At 37.6% G+C, this 13,618-nt stretch overlaps 5 protein-coding genes across 6 annotated transcripts in view; all 5 read right to left on the bottom strand.

The window, feature by feature from the left end:
- Nucleotides 1-762, bottom strand: part of LOC104741251 — a 2,634-nt gene extending 1,872 nt beyond the window's left edge. Inside the window, exons 1-2 of the mRNA XM_010462054.1 lie at nt 269-762; nt 28-83 (exon numbers count right to left, since the gene is read on the bottom strand). Of these exons, the coding sequence (XP_010460356.1) occupies nt 28-83; nt 269-440 (228 nt within the window). The 5' untranslated portion in view covers nt 441-762. The remainder of the gene's footprint in view (nt 1-27; nt 84-268) is intronic.
- Nucleotides 1,336-5,118, bottom strand: LOC104741252 (putative leucine-rich repeat receptor-like serine/threonine-protein kinase At2g14440). The gene is made up of 9 exons (XM_010462056.2): nt 4,860-5,118; nt 3,718-4,770; nt 3,443-3,593; nt 3,081-3,152; nt 2,852-2,920; nt 2,559-2,627; nt 2,232-2,309; nt 1,873-2,081; nt 1,336-1,780 (listed from the first exon to the last, which is right to left on the bottom strand). The coding sequence occupies exons 1-9, from the start codon at nt 4,951-4,953 to the stop codon at nt 1,671-1,673; spliced, it is 1,905 nt and encodes a 634-aa protein (XP_010460358.1). The 5' UTR covers nt 4,954-5,118; the 3' UTR covers nt 1,336-1,670.
- On the bottom strand, nt 6,251-9,505 carry LOC104741253 (NAC domain-containing protein 8-like). Of its 2 annotated transcripts, none has more exons than XM_010462057.1 (6): nt 9,220-9,505; nt 8,393-8,534; nt 8,119-8,305; nt 7,509-8,023; nt 6,650-7,123; nt 6,251-6,559 (listed from the first exon to the last, which is right to left on the bottom strand). In XM_010462057.1, exons 1-6 carry the CDS (start codon nt 9,225-9,227, stop codon nt 6,506-6,508), a joined length of 1,380 nt encoding a protein of 459 aa, XP_010460359.1. In that variant the 5' UTR covers nt 9,228-9,505; the 3' UTR covers nt 6,251-6,505. The 2 variants fall into 2 exon arrangements, with proteins under 2 accessions (XP_010460359.1, XP_010460360.1); XM_010462058.2 differs by lacking the exon at nt 9,220-9,505 and adding an exon at nt 8,694-8,727.
- On the bottom strand, nt 11,684-13,439 carry LOC104741254 (probable splicing factor 3A subunit 1). The gene is made up of 3 exons (XM_010462059.2): nt 13,333-13,439; nt 12,196-13,170; nt 11,684-12,092 (listed from the first exon to the last, which is right to left on the bottom strand). The coding sequence occupies exons 2-3, from the start codon at nt 12,646-12,648 to the stop codon at nt 11,847-11,849; spliced, it is 699 nt and encodes a 232-aa protein (XP_010460361.1). The 5' UTR covers nt 12,649-13,170; nt 13,333-13,439; the 3' UTR covers nt 11,684-11,846.
- The window catches only part of LOC104756944 (coiled-coil domain-containing protein 130), a gene marked incomplete at its 5' end in the record, with an annotated part of 2,553 nt that continues 2,496 nt past the window's right edge, over nt 13,562-13,618 (bottom strand). The window contains 1 exon segment of the mRNA XM_010462060.2: nt 13,562-13,611.

The raw sequence follows: 13,618 nt of genomic DNA, 5'->3' as shown, positions 1-13,618 counted from the left end.
ACCAATCTCAGTTTCAAGTTTTGCAATGTGAGTCTCAACTCCTCCGCCAATCCCACTCAAGAACTTAGGTATCCCAACCTTCACTACAAAATATGACAACAACAAGCAATAAAAAAAACACATTTTAACTCAATCGAAACACACCATTCACAATCCAACCATGAACCTCTACACAAATGAAACTTCCAAGATCCCTAAGGTAACGAACCATCCAATTCACATTTCACCGAAAAAAAAAAAAATCCGCAAGACTAAAAAATATATTTACCGGAGTTGGAATAGAATCTAGGAAGGGTAAGAGTCGACGACGGTGGTGTTGTCGTTACAACGTGTTGTCGTTTTTGCATGTATCTTCTTCCCCACAAGCCTTCAAATCCCAACCAGATGAAATAATATAACATCCCACCATAGTTTCCAGCATAAGAAGCATGTGAATCCATCTCACCTGAAGAATGGAGGATCCGAAAACGAGAAATTGTTTATGGGGATTTTGAATTCATTACCCGTTAAACTGATTTGGACATGACCGATCCGAAATTGGTGATGGATAAACCAATAGAGGCGAAGAAACCTCCGCCGTTTTTTGGATCGTTAGAAGCCATCAATCACCGCCGCTGATTACAGAAACAACGGAGTATTAGATCGATCAGCGACGGAGAAGACGAAGAAGCCGGTTCACCGTTTCGTCGAGAGAGGAAAGAAGAAAATGAGAAAAAACAAATATGTCTTTTATATTTTATCGAAACCCAACCAGAAATTGATACGTACCGTGTCTTCACCGTTCTTTCCGATACTTCCCAGAGTAACGGTTCTACTAATTTGTGGGCGAGTTCTTTTAATTTTTCTTTTCTTTTGGACTTAGAAATGGTCTGAGTACCCCAAAAAAATTCCACTTGACATGCTGTTAGTAAACAAAACCAAAGACAAATTAAAATAAGTTTTAAAACAAAGGTTGTCAATAATTATCACCTCACGGGGTCCATTGACAAACTTTGCAGCTCATCTTTGTCAGGAGAGAATATCACTTAGTACATTATTTTACGTTAAACAAAAAACGTTAAGAGCGATGAAAATATATTGATTAAAAAGAACTGTAATGGGCTGATCTGTGACCCATTTACTAAATAGATATCAGTGATTTTAGTTGGAAACAGTAAGCATCGTAAACCACCAACCAAGAAGGAACATCCATCCTCAGGGTCTTTGCCATTTTCTAAGCTCTTCTAACCCAGGGAAAATCATCGGATGTTTTACTCTTGTTAATTTTTATTCTATTGTAGAGACAAGTTTGGTTAATCCATATATGGTGATATCCATTAACCTCAAAAAAAAAAGGAACATCAATGTGGTATGATACAAGCAAGTATGCAACACAGATACAGGGGAGGGCGTAAGTAAGAATGTTTATCAATTAATATTATCATATCTAAGAGAGACCAACAAAAATGATATTACAATGAAGGAAGAAGATTGAGTTCTTACTTTTTTTCTTTTTTCTTTTTGTGGAATAATTTCACACTCTGATCCATTGCCCTTCTTCAATGTTATTTGTGCGGGAAGTCTTCTTTAGGAGTAATGCTTCGTATACTAATTACACATAAAAATCTCTAATCCTCATCTCATCTCCTTGCTCTGTCCAAGTCAAATCTCTTCCTACCTCTCTTTCTCGGCTATTGCGAATTCAGGGGTAGTGTGGGCATCCCTTTCGCGTGTTGGCTCTCCATTTCCAGTAGCATTAGCGACTTTTGCCTCTGGTATCTGTTTCTCTTCGCTGCTAGCGCTGCAACAACACACATACAAAGACAGAGAGAGAGAGAGATCAAAATTCAAGAATGCCTTTCATCATCTTCAATATCGAGGAATTTTACTTACATGTCAAATCGTGAGGAGGAGCAAAGTCGTAATCATGCCTTCCTCTCCAGATGCAGCACAGGTAAATGACCAGGAGAACCAGAATGACAAACACCACACAAGATATGGCTATGGCTATTTTACCCCCTTTGGATAAGTGGCCATTCTCCCATAACAGTGGACATGACGGAAGAGATGGTACGCCGCATAATCCTTTGTTTCCAGAGAGACTGTAAATAGGAAGGAGATTGTTGTAGAGCGTGAGCTTATGGATCAAAGAACAAAGCCATTGATAATAAAAAGGAAGGTAAGTTGCCATTGATGAAACAAATATAGACTACATTATTACTATTACATGTGGACTTTTAAATTTAACTTACTCGATAATTCCACCATGAACACCAACTGAATAAACCTCCTCTGGTACCTTTCCTTGCAATTCGTTGCCATTCAAAAGCCTAACAACACATCATAGATAAATCAATCAGCGTTCATGTTAACGCCAATAAAGATGGTTGTCATCAAAAACTTGTTAGGCATACTCTACTTATTAATCATCTAATACAGAATGCTAATATAGTTGTGTTAACATGAGTCATTATTTCCTTGTCTTTCAAATAGATAGTGCTTGTTTTTCACATTGATTGGAGAAAAATATTGACACAGAACAGTGACGTTTTAAATAATGTTATGAAGCAGCTTCTTACACGAGCTTTAGGCTTGACAAGGACAGACTTTCAGGTATTGGTCCTGTGAGCTGATTGTTTGATAAGTCACTGCAATCCAAATAGGCAAACAATAAACACAAATGTACCGAGCCAGAATTGTTTCTTTGGTTTCTCTAAACCATCCTCACACTCTAATATCATTGTTTTATTTGTCATGTACGCATTTAAAAGAAGTTATCAATTTGAAGCAGTAACAAGCTGAAAAGATTTCCATTTATGCATTTATTATCAAATTTTGGCAACTGATGATGGACCGAGGTATGTTAACTTACAGACTCACAAGGGATTTATGCCCAAGACCCAAAGGTAGTTGACCAGTTAAGGTATTTGAACTCAAGTTCCTGCAAGAAAACAAATGAAATATTCATAAATGCCTTTTCCCAAAGAATATGAGACAATCGAGTTAATTTGTGTCTCTTTAGCAAAATCACAATCCAAATGCATTATAAAGAGCTACGAAATCTAAGATAGATAAACAAAGTCAATAGTTGAGATACTTACAAGCTATTTAAATTCGTCAGCAGACTTATTTGTTCACTGATGAAACCTTTCAAGCCTTGGCTTCCAAGGTCTCTGAAACAAATAAAGATGTATGAGACAACTCCCTATATTAAGCATTACATGATAACATATTAATTGTAAGAAAACCACAATGCAGACATAAGAAATAATGAGCACCAAATAAGGCAATATTATCTATGCAGTTACTATCTATGTTTGCTGGAAACTTATGATACATACAAAATTCCAGATAAACAAATTAATTTGTAACCCTTAATCAAGTTCTTTGCTTTCCTTTATCACACAGCGCGACAGTATTTAAGACAAGCCAGTTCTAGTTACTCTGCATCAATGAAACTCACATTTGGAATATCACAAGCGCAGATCCTTGTGAGTTTGCCCGGCATGAGACTCCTTCCCAAGCATCCCAGTTAGTAGGAGCACATGGATCACCATTCCAACCCATTCTATCAGGAACACGTAGCGAATCCTTCAATGCTTTCATAGCAGTCACTGCGAAACAAACCAGTTTCGCTCAAGGCTTATTATTCTCAGAATTCAAATCAAATCAAGAAAAAACATAAATGTTGTTATCCACCAAAAACAGTGTTCGAGTATCCCTTTTAATCTGACATACCTTGTACAGGCACTGTAGCCATATCAGCAGGAACAATAGCGTAATTCTCAAGCCCACTAATGATCGGTGCACCGGAAACAGACGACAATTTCACAGTCACAGTCGTACTACTCAGATTCTTCACAGTATAGTTCAAACTAAACGCAGCAAATCCACCAACCTCATGGAACACATCAACTCTGCTCACATTGTTATCATTCACCACAAGATCAAACACTCTTTGCCCAGCCTTCTTCACAGTAGAATCAATCTCAGAGAAATGAAACCAAAGCAAGTAATCAAGCTTCGCATCAACCTCAAGCTCGTAAACCAACGAACCACCACCACCAGAAGCCGTAACCGCCGTTTGATAAAGCTTCATCGGGAAATAGTTAGGCGCCTGGTTCACTCCTTTGATTTTCTCAACCGTAGACAACGACCTCGCCACCGATTTCGAATCGTCCGATCGGAAATCTTCATCGGATTGCCACGACCGCCCGAAACTATCGGTGTGGTTAGTGAACCCAGGTCCCCACTGATCCGAGCCGCACGAGAGCCTCCCGTAGTTAACCAACAGAACATTCTGACCAGTCCCGTCGGCGTCGTACGAAGAAGGATCAACTTGTAAAACTTCCAACGAACCTACAATAGGAGGATCAGTAGCGATGCTGTAAAAGCACAAATCGAGCTCACCGTCACCGATAAAGGCAAAGAGATCAGAGTAAGAGCCGTCGCGAAGGAAACCTTCAGGCCAAGGAGATCTCCAGGAGAAAACGAGCGTGCCTTCGACGGAGACATCAAAGGACGGGGAATGAGATTTACCGTCGTAGTTATCGTAAACGGTGAAAGTTCGGAGATAGTAACGACCAGGAGGGAGAGGAACGACGTAGCAATTCTTCTTGCCGAAGGAGAGAGGGAAGTACCTGACGGTTTTCTCGGCGATATGATGGAATCGAAGAGGCTCGGAGACGACGGCGGTGCTTCCTCCGGTGTAAAATTGGTCGGGAAGCCATGTGCGGTTGAATGCGTCTGTTGAACCTTCGGGACTTCCACAGTCAATGAAGAAAGAAGTATCTGCAACAGAAATAAGAAAACAGAGGATGAGTTCAGTTCATCATTAGTCAGATCTAGACGGAGAGATAGTGATAAGGAAGGTGACGTACTGAATGGAGAGGAGAGAGAAAGGGGAAGGAGGAGGAGGAAGGAGAAGGAGGAGAGAAAGAGGTAGAAGGAGGAGGAAGATGGAGATAAGGGCATTTTGGGAATTAGATGGAATTTTTAGGAATTGAGAGAGTGCAGCAGAGTAAAGGGAAGCATGTAATGTGATGGTGGGTGTGGTACTACGACTGTGATTTGAAAGAAGAAACCAATTTTGTCAACAATTAGAAGAAAAAAAGAAAAAAAAAAAGAAAAGGATGAAGGAAGGGCGAGATTAGCGGGTGGACTGAGTTGAGTCATTTAAGGACATTTACACACTTCTGGCTGACTTTAATTTTCACCTTTTTCCCCTGTTTTAATGGCCGCTTTTTTACTATATTTTCTCTTTTAAAATATTCTGTTTTTGACTAATTGTTTTTAATAAACCTGATTAGCAATGCTGCAATGGAATAATACAGAAACAGAGGTAGTACTGTACATTACTCACGGGGAACGAGTAGATATATATATAGATAGTGGTAAATTTGTAAAAGTGAGAGAGTGTCTCGCGGGAAGTGGCAATTAAAATAGTAAAAAAAAAGGAGTTACTTACTTTACTTAACAAGTACGTCAGTGGAAGAAGTAAATATTCTACTAGTCACCACTGTTGACGTGGCCACCACCATGCACTATCAGACAAAATATTCATTCACTACCTAAAATTCACCGGTAAATCTAACTAAACCCCAACCAATCATTTTAACTTTCTTTTTCACTGCTACATAACTGAAAATTCAGTTTTAGTTGGGTAACCACCAAGTCAAAAACCTATCTTATCCTAGTTTGATTTTAACTAGAAATAATCTCTCTTTTTCTAATGACGAAAAAAAAGTTGTGATCATGATGCCCACTTTGTTTTAATGAATTCGATTGGAATTAATATTTTTTTCGGGTCAGTCTTATTCCTAAACTAGTCATTTTGGAGTGATTTAGTGAAAGAATAAAGGAGCAACGTGGTTAGTAGTTAGTTACTGTAGATCGTCGTCAGAAGACAACGCGTTCCGGGTGTAAATGTAAACATATTAAAGTCTCTGAATCCGTGACTCCGTCTACTTGTCGTTTCCCTCTAAAAGTACAATAAGAAACTAAACCCCGGTCTAACTCACCAACCCCCCGGTTTTCTATTGAGTTCCATTGACTTATGTCTAACTACTCAATGGGCTTTTAAGTCCAGCCCATTACTTTGACACATAAGTTTCCATTTGCAGGCAGGTGTTCAACAAGCACAGCTAAAACATGTAAAATACAATTGTCGCGTTTTACATAAGAAATGGCCAAGATGGCTAGGTTGGTTTTGGACCTTCTGTTAAGCAAGTAACATGATTTCGGTACGAAAGTTTCCTAGTGAAGTTGTAGATATATAATTCATACATCCTTGGATCTCATAAAAATCTTCAAAAGCATCATATTTACATACTGACATTGCAAATTAGATCAGAAAACACGTTCCAAAGTAGTTCTAATCAATCCGAAAACAAAAAAAACACCAAAACAAGTACGAATCAATCCCTCGAGGAAACTACCATATTACAACAACAGCTTGGCACTGTTTTGCCAACCAAAAAATATCAATGAGTTCCATAGCCTCGAGCTCGTGGTAGATTTTGTTAAGTCAGTCAGTCTTTCCAGTCCCCCAGGCGAGAAAGCTGTCCTGTGATCCAAATTCCTATACAGACATAACCAAAACCCATTAGGCTTTTGTACCTGCTGATTGCATGTAAAAAAGTTTAAGTAAAAAGAGGGATTTAAGTTTTACCAGCTGGCTCAGACGAAACTCAGGTGGAGTATCGAGCTCGATGTTGGAGGGATCAAGAACGATCTTCTGACATTCCTCCAGGTCCCGTTTAAAGTCTTCTGTTCCTAGGTTTGCGTAATCTGCAAAACATGATTGTTTATTCTTTAAGCTTCCACTGTTTGTGTTCTCTTCCCTGTCCTGTGATCCCACTAGCAAGATATCATCGCAAAGAGACAAGGCTTCCACAAGCTGTTGCGAGTTCAAGATAAACTGAGATTCGCTGTCAAACCAAGTCGGCTGTTCCTCAGCTTCGTTTTCATCATCTCTGTCCTTCTCTTGCTCTTCTTTATCATCTATTATTTCTTTTGCATCGTTTTCAAGTCCAGGTTCGGGCTCAGGCTCAGGCTCAGGCTCAGGCTCATATGCAGAACTTGGTCTTTCAAGATTAGGCTGAAAACTCTGGACCTCATCTTCCATATACATTACCTCAGATGTCTTAGGTAACCGGAAACAAAAGACATAATGTCAATTAGTGCAATATCAATAAGGTGTTAGATTACAGAGGAATGTGAAAACTCCAACCAGCACACTCCTTCTTTATTCACTTCAGCAAGAGCTTCTACTTGTTACTTGTTTTAAGAGTATATTCCACCCTCGACCCAATTCTCAATCGTAAACCATATAATAATCCTGAATACCCAACTCCCTCTGCCTAAACTCCCTTTTCATTTTCATCATTAATTCTGTGGCTAACCGTCTCAACTATAGCTGCTGAATTATCACAACAGCGACAAACCACACCACCTATGGTGTTCACAATGCTCTCAGACTAGACTAGCACAAGGATTTGTCAATAGAAAGCAAACGAAAAGAATTTTACCTCAGCAAGAGAAACCTCTTGGGCAGTAACATAGCTATGGGGAGTAACATAGTCATTTGCAAAGTGAGAATCAGAACAAAGTTGTACAGCATCTCGATGCTCAGGTGTAACTAATTTCGGAGTGACAGGATCCACTTTTGGAGTCATTGCAGCAAAGATTTCCTCAGAGACTTCTTGCTCAGCCTTATCACCTTGCTTGACAACTAGCTGCTGTGGCTGCTGGTAGAATATCTTAGAAACAACATAATCACCTTCCTTCTCATCTTCTTCTATTCCCAAGTGATATTGGTGCATCACCCAGTTCGTTTTCACGGCTTTTCCACCATAGAGAACCATAATTTTCTTGCACCCTCTTTGAACACCATCCAACACAACCGGTTTAGTTCTTCCTGTCTTATGCCAGCGCACATCGCCAAAATCGTCGTCGTGAATCTTTCTACGCTTTCGAGTTCCTGTGCTGTAGGCTTTGATTGCCTTATGAAAGAAGTGGGACACTGTTCCATCGTTCTTAACACCTGTATTTTTTTTTCAATTTAAGTTTAAGATAAAATGAACTTCGGAACATCTTTGATGACTGAAAACAGAAAGAAGAAACCCTGCATTGCCTAACCTGGTAAATTCTTAGGATGAGTGTAACAGATTCCATCATCTTGATTGACGGTTGGGATGAACTCATCGATGAACGGGTGAGAACTTAAACCTGATAAACCAGATTTTGCTAGCAAGTGCCAAATGATCTCTGGATCAGATGGATCGAACTTCACACCTCGAGGCAAGCCTGGCCACTCATCAACAACCTGATAAAAGAACAAAAACTAGTTAGTATTACCACTACATAATATTAGAAAATAAACCATCAAATGAAACAAAAGAGCAAACCATACATCGCTGTTGTCAATGACATGTCGACAGTTTGGACAGTGTCTTGTAGGATTGCTTTTCCACACAACTTGGCGAGGGTCAGACCCAGCCGATGCACTCATAATTTTCGTTGCAATGCGGTTGCTATCGATTAGCCATGATCGTCTACATATAGCAAAAAGAACAACCATTGGTCAAGACAGTAATTCCAAACATTAGAGAGATGATATCAACACAATGCCATTACAAAAATGCAGGTTAAAGAAGACACTGTCACATAAAAACAAAACTAAATCCTCAAAGACAAGACATTATTATGTCTACCAGAATCTAGATTGAGCAGAATACTTATGTCTGTTGTCCTCAAGGAACAAAGAGAACCTGAAATATGGAATCAGTTCCACCATATTTGGTAAGGACATTGGATATCTCTACTTGGATAGAGTGCAGACACTGAAATACATACATACTGTAGTGTAGATACTAAGCAGCAGTTAAAAAGGTATGAACTTCAAACTCATCGATCAAGTTAGCATCATACAACAGGAACCTTAAACAAAAAAAATCCCTTTTAAAAAAAAAAAGCTAGTAGCAGTGAAAGTGAAAGACCCAAATGCAGATTTCAAATTAAACCCCTTTCGCGCTTAGCTTTGACATCGGGAGAAATAAGAATCACAAAGCTCCGTTTATACACAAACAAAAAACTAAAAAAGATTCAAACTTTTTTTTTTGTTTCTACTTCAAAATTGCAATCGGGAGGGAGGAATGGTTACTTAGGGTTTGAGTCTCAACACAAAAAGCCATGACCTAGCCAAAATCCAGAGCGAGATCAAAAGAGAAAAGTACTTACCCAGCCATGGGAGCTTGACGAAGAAAAAGATCAGAGAAGCAGAATCGGAAAAACCCTAGACAAGTCTTTCTCTCTCTCTCTCTCGACGCTTAAATGGATACTACTATTGCAAAGTAAGGATATTCTCAAAACTCAAGAGTCCGGGATTAATACTACTACTACTACTACTGTTTTCGCTTAAGTACGAAATAAAGTTAAAAATCTTTTTTTTTTTTCTTTCTTTTCAATAAAAGATTTTGAGAGACAATAAATGAAATCTCGTCCCGAGCGGAAATAACTGGGAAGTGGAGAAGAAGAGAGAGAGGCGCCAGTTTATGTTTTCTTTTGGGCATTTAATTGGGTGTGACTCGGTCCGCATACACACACGACGACTTTACGTTGACTTCTATCGTAACAACACGCGTGTCGTATAGATCAACGGTTAGGATGATTGATATCTTCCGTGAATCTAAATTAAGTAATACTACTGCCTTTTATTATAATCATACAGAGATAAAAGGATGGGTTAATGATGTTTATTTATTTAAATGTACTTTTATGATACTGTGCGACATAATTTGGTGGACTTTCTCACTTTCCAGAGAATGTATTAACTTATATTTTAATCCAAAATATTTAACAATATTACATTATTTTATTTTCACATCATTTGAGGCTTATGAGGTTTGATGAACGCTATAGAATGATTTATTAGAAGATTTCCGATATAATTATTATCAATTATTATATATAAATATTTATATGTTTGTATCTATTTAGTTTAGGAAATCTCTTTCATATATGAATGTTATGCAAACCCTAATCATTATTCTCATCTCATGAGACTAAATATACCATTTTTTAGTACTACCCTGCTAACATATTATTGTGAAAACGATTGTGTATATAACACGACAAACTGATAAAATATACCAATACAACTTATATAAGAATTGGATTCCTAATTATATTATGATTTTGAAGGGAGTTAATTGTATTTTAGTCCAAAACAAAGAAATATTAGAGGTAATTGTAGATAACATATACATCCAAATTATATAAGAATGAATTTATACTTAGAATTATCTCTATATAATAGAGTTAATTTTGTACAAGAATTGGACTCATACTTGTTAGTTTTCCCCTATTGACACAATACACTTAGAGGCGATTTTTAAACGTAATTACATGTGATTGTGAACATTGTTTTTGGTATATTTTTAGTAGGAAAATTCTTGTTTTTGTTCAGCGGTTTTTGATATTAATTCTCAATTGTGGATTCTAAATCATTAATCATTTTTAATATATATATTTTAATTAGTTGTATATCATAGTTGTTTGTCTATAATTTAATCTATAACAGTCAAATCAATAAACTTGGTGGCTTTTTGGATGCAACCAAGGCAGCTTGTCAGTCAGTGCAAACATCCTAGTGGAGCTTATGGCAATCGATGCTGCTCGGGCTGCTCAGGCTGCTCGGACTGCTCGGGCTGATAATGATATAGACAATGGGGATCATTTGTTTTTTTTTTTATTTTTTTTTGGATTGGAAAATGTTATCCAATAACAGCCCCTAAGCTTCACTTGGTGACAAATACATTGTTTATTATATTATGCATCTTTATTCTAGATCTTAATTTTTAAATTGGATGAATGATTTGTAAATTCATATAGAATTGTAAAATTATAAAAATTATAAAAATCAAAATACATGAATTTTGAAATAACATGTTTTGTCTTTGGATTTGAATCTTTCTATTTTTCACTTTTAAATCCATTCAAATTCATTTAAAACAAAATGTGGATTTTGAAATCCAAAATCAAATAATTAAACGAATAACATGAGATTTTAACAAGTATTTATAAATCATAGAACCAATACCTCGTAATTTTGATAAACGTTTAAAAATCAATGATTGAATAACACATGATTTTTGATTATATTTTCAAATCCATTAAAATCATAAAATCAATCCGCTAGTATCCTGCAGGCCTTATCCTCAACATTCTCTCTCATAAAAGTTTCAACAATCAAAACAATAGCCAAAGTAGTTCCAACCTTTCTGAATGTCCATATTTAGAGTGATTTTTATTGTGATAAACCACTTCACCCAGAAACTGCAGCGTTGGGGAGGGATCTTGAGGCGTTGGTATCATAGATTCAACAAAGATAGAATGATTAGAATAACATTTCCTTTTGCCCGAATTTGCAGTTTCTCTACTAGCCAATATTTTCTTTAGAGAATGATTAGATGGAAATTTAATCAAATCCACTTATCCTAAAAGTGGAATCATGTATCAAGTACAAAACAATACAATTTTTTTTTTCAAAAACGAACCAATGTAAGTACCGGCTCTTGCTTTTTGTGTACTTGGCACCAATCGTGTCTCACGGCATAGTAGAGAAACTGCAATTCAGGTCCAAACCTTTACCAATGTCAAAGGCATCGAACCATTAATATAAATGGGGAGATAACATCAGAGCTAACATCAAAGGAATCAAACCCTATATGTGACTTATTTAAAAGACGCATTTTAAGAGATTGCACATGACATAGAGTATCGAAAAAACAAAGAACAATCTGTCAATATCCAAACACAAACTTAAACAAGAATTATTTAAAAGAAAGATTTGAAACAACATCTCCCTACCAATCTCTCTCGCTCTCACACAAGGACAGAGTAAGGTTGTCTCCTGCTTCCACATTGTAATGTGCAAGTGACCTGTTGTCGTCCTCTAACACCCCGGCTTTTCCAGTTAACTTCAACCTCCTGTGTGATGGAATTTGGATCGCCGCAGCTATCTTCTCCTCCAAACTCGCCACATTTTGCGATAATGACTGCAGTGTGATGTCAAAGGCATTGGAAACAGAAACCTTGATTGGAGCTGAACCCTGAAAATGTACAAGTCATAATTGATTAGATAAAACAAAAACAACAACAACAATAACAACTCAGACAAAGACATATCTAGTAAGAGCCCGAAGAAAACATCACCGGGTGTTGAGCAAGATCAAACTGGTCTTCCGGAACAAGGGTGGCTGGTTCATCAAACGTGTGTGTCTGTGTCTTTGGCTCAGGTTCATCATCATCATGCTCCATGTTAGCAATATCTTTCTCAAGAGAAGCATGCCAATTAACCAATGACATCACCCCTCCTTCCTGCCATCGGTACGCCTGGAGAGAATTCATCTGAAGAAGAAGGAAAAAACCATCCTGAACGGCTGCTGCATAAGCGTGACTCTTGCTCATCTTTTCTTGCAAATCTTTAGGGGGCGCAAATACTATGGAATACTCGAGAACAAACCGAAAGAAACGTGGGAAGTAGCGATTATCTTGATTGGTAAACTCAAACCCAGCTCTTTTTCTCAAAGGCAGCCAAAAACGGTTACCATACCAAGCTGCTAACTGCGCTGTGAGCTTCATAGTCTCAAACTCCTTGCGCTTCATCCCTTTAGGAAGTCTGACTTCCAGGAGATCAGGCAGATAAACTTTACCATCATCAAGATTAGCTCTATAGTATTCGGTAAGAGGCTCAAGTACAACAACTTTCTTCTCCTGATGATTAGCTCCGACATCTTCTTCTTTTTTTTGTTTTTTTTTTGTTTTTTTGGGATCAATGTGAAGAACGCATCTTCTTCTTCTTCTTCTTCTTGTTTCTGAGAAAGGTATTCAGCGAGCTTTTGCTTGTAATATCCGTGTAAGGGATCTTCTGAGCTCTTCAGAAAGTTGAGGTTGAGGCTTTCATCATGGAGTTTAACGTTAATGATAGACTTCTCCTTCTCAGACCCGCCGTGTTCCGCTACAAAACGTGCCGTCGTCTCCACGAATGTTTTCATATCTGGAGGTGGTGGATAGCCTTTCCTATCTAGAGGTGGCAGGTTTTGCATTTCTGGAGGTACTGAAAAGCTTATCATATCTGGAAGTTGGGCTACAAGGTTTTGCATATCCTTACTAGACATTTTGTTTTTTCTACCACCACAGATGAAATTAAAAACAAAAACAAATCAGATTCTTCGTTTTTCACATAAATAATTACTGGTTCCACAACAAACTATAAAAATCTACCGGAAAACACACAAAAATTCACGAATATTGTCCATGGAATAAACAAAGAAATCGATGGATTCCTACCTTAGCCGGGAAGAAACAACCCTGCCCTGTGCGTCGTCGTGAAGAAGCGGTGAAGGATGGCTAGGTTAACAAAATGATGATATGCCACACAATTTATTATGAATTACATTAATAATTAATTATCCAAAAAATCAAACATAATATTTTCATCATTATCTCCTCCACATCTTTTTCTCTGATTTCAACAGATTAATTGGTTTGAGACCAAAAAGGTCGGGATCAAATTCAATTTCCCAAACGTAGAAACATCTTATAATAATAACTTGTCACTTTTTTTTTTTTTTTT

The sequence above is a fragment of the Camelina sativa genome, chromosome 14, assembly GCF_000633955.1.
Source record: "Camelina sativa cultivar DH55 chromosome 14, Cs, whole genome shotgun sequence".
In the NCBI taxonomy this organism is placed as follows: Eukaryota; Viridiplantae; Streptophyta; class Magnoliopsida; order Brassicales; family Brassicaceae; genus Camelina; species Camelina sativa.
This window is presented reverse-complemented; position numbering and strand designations above follow the sequence as displayed.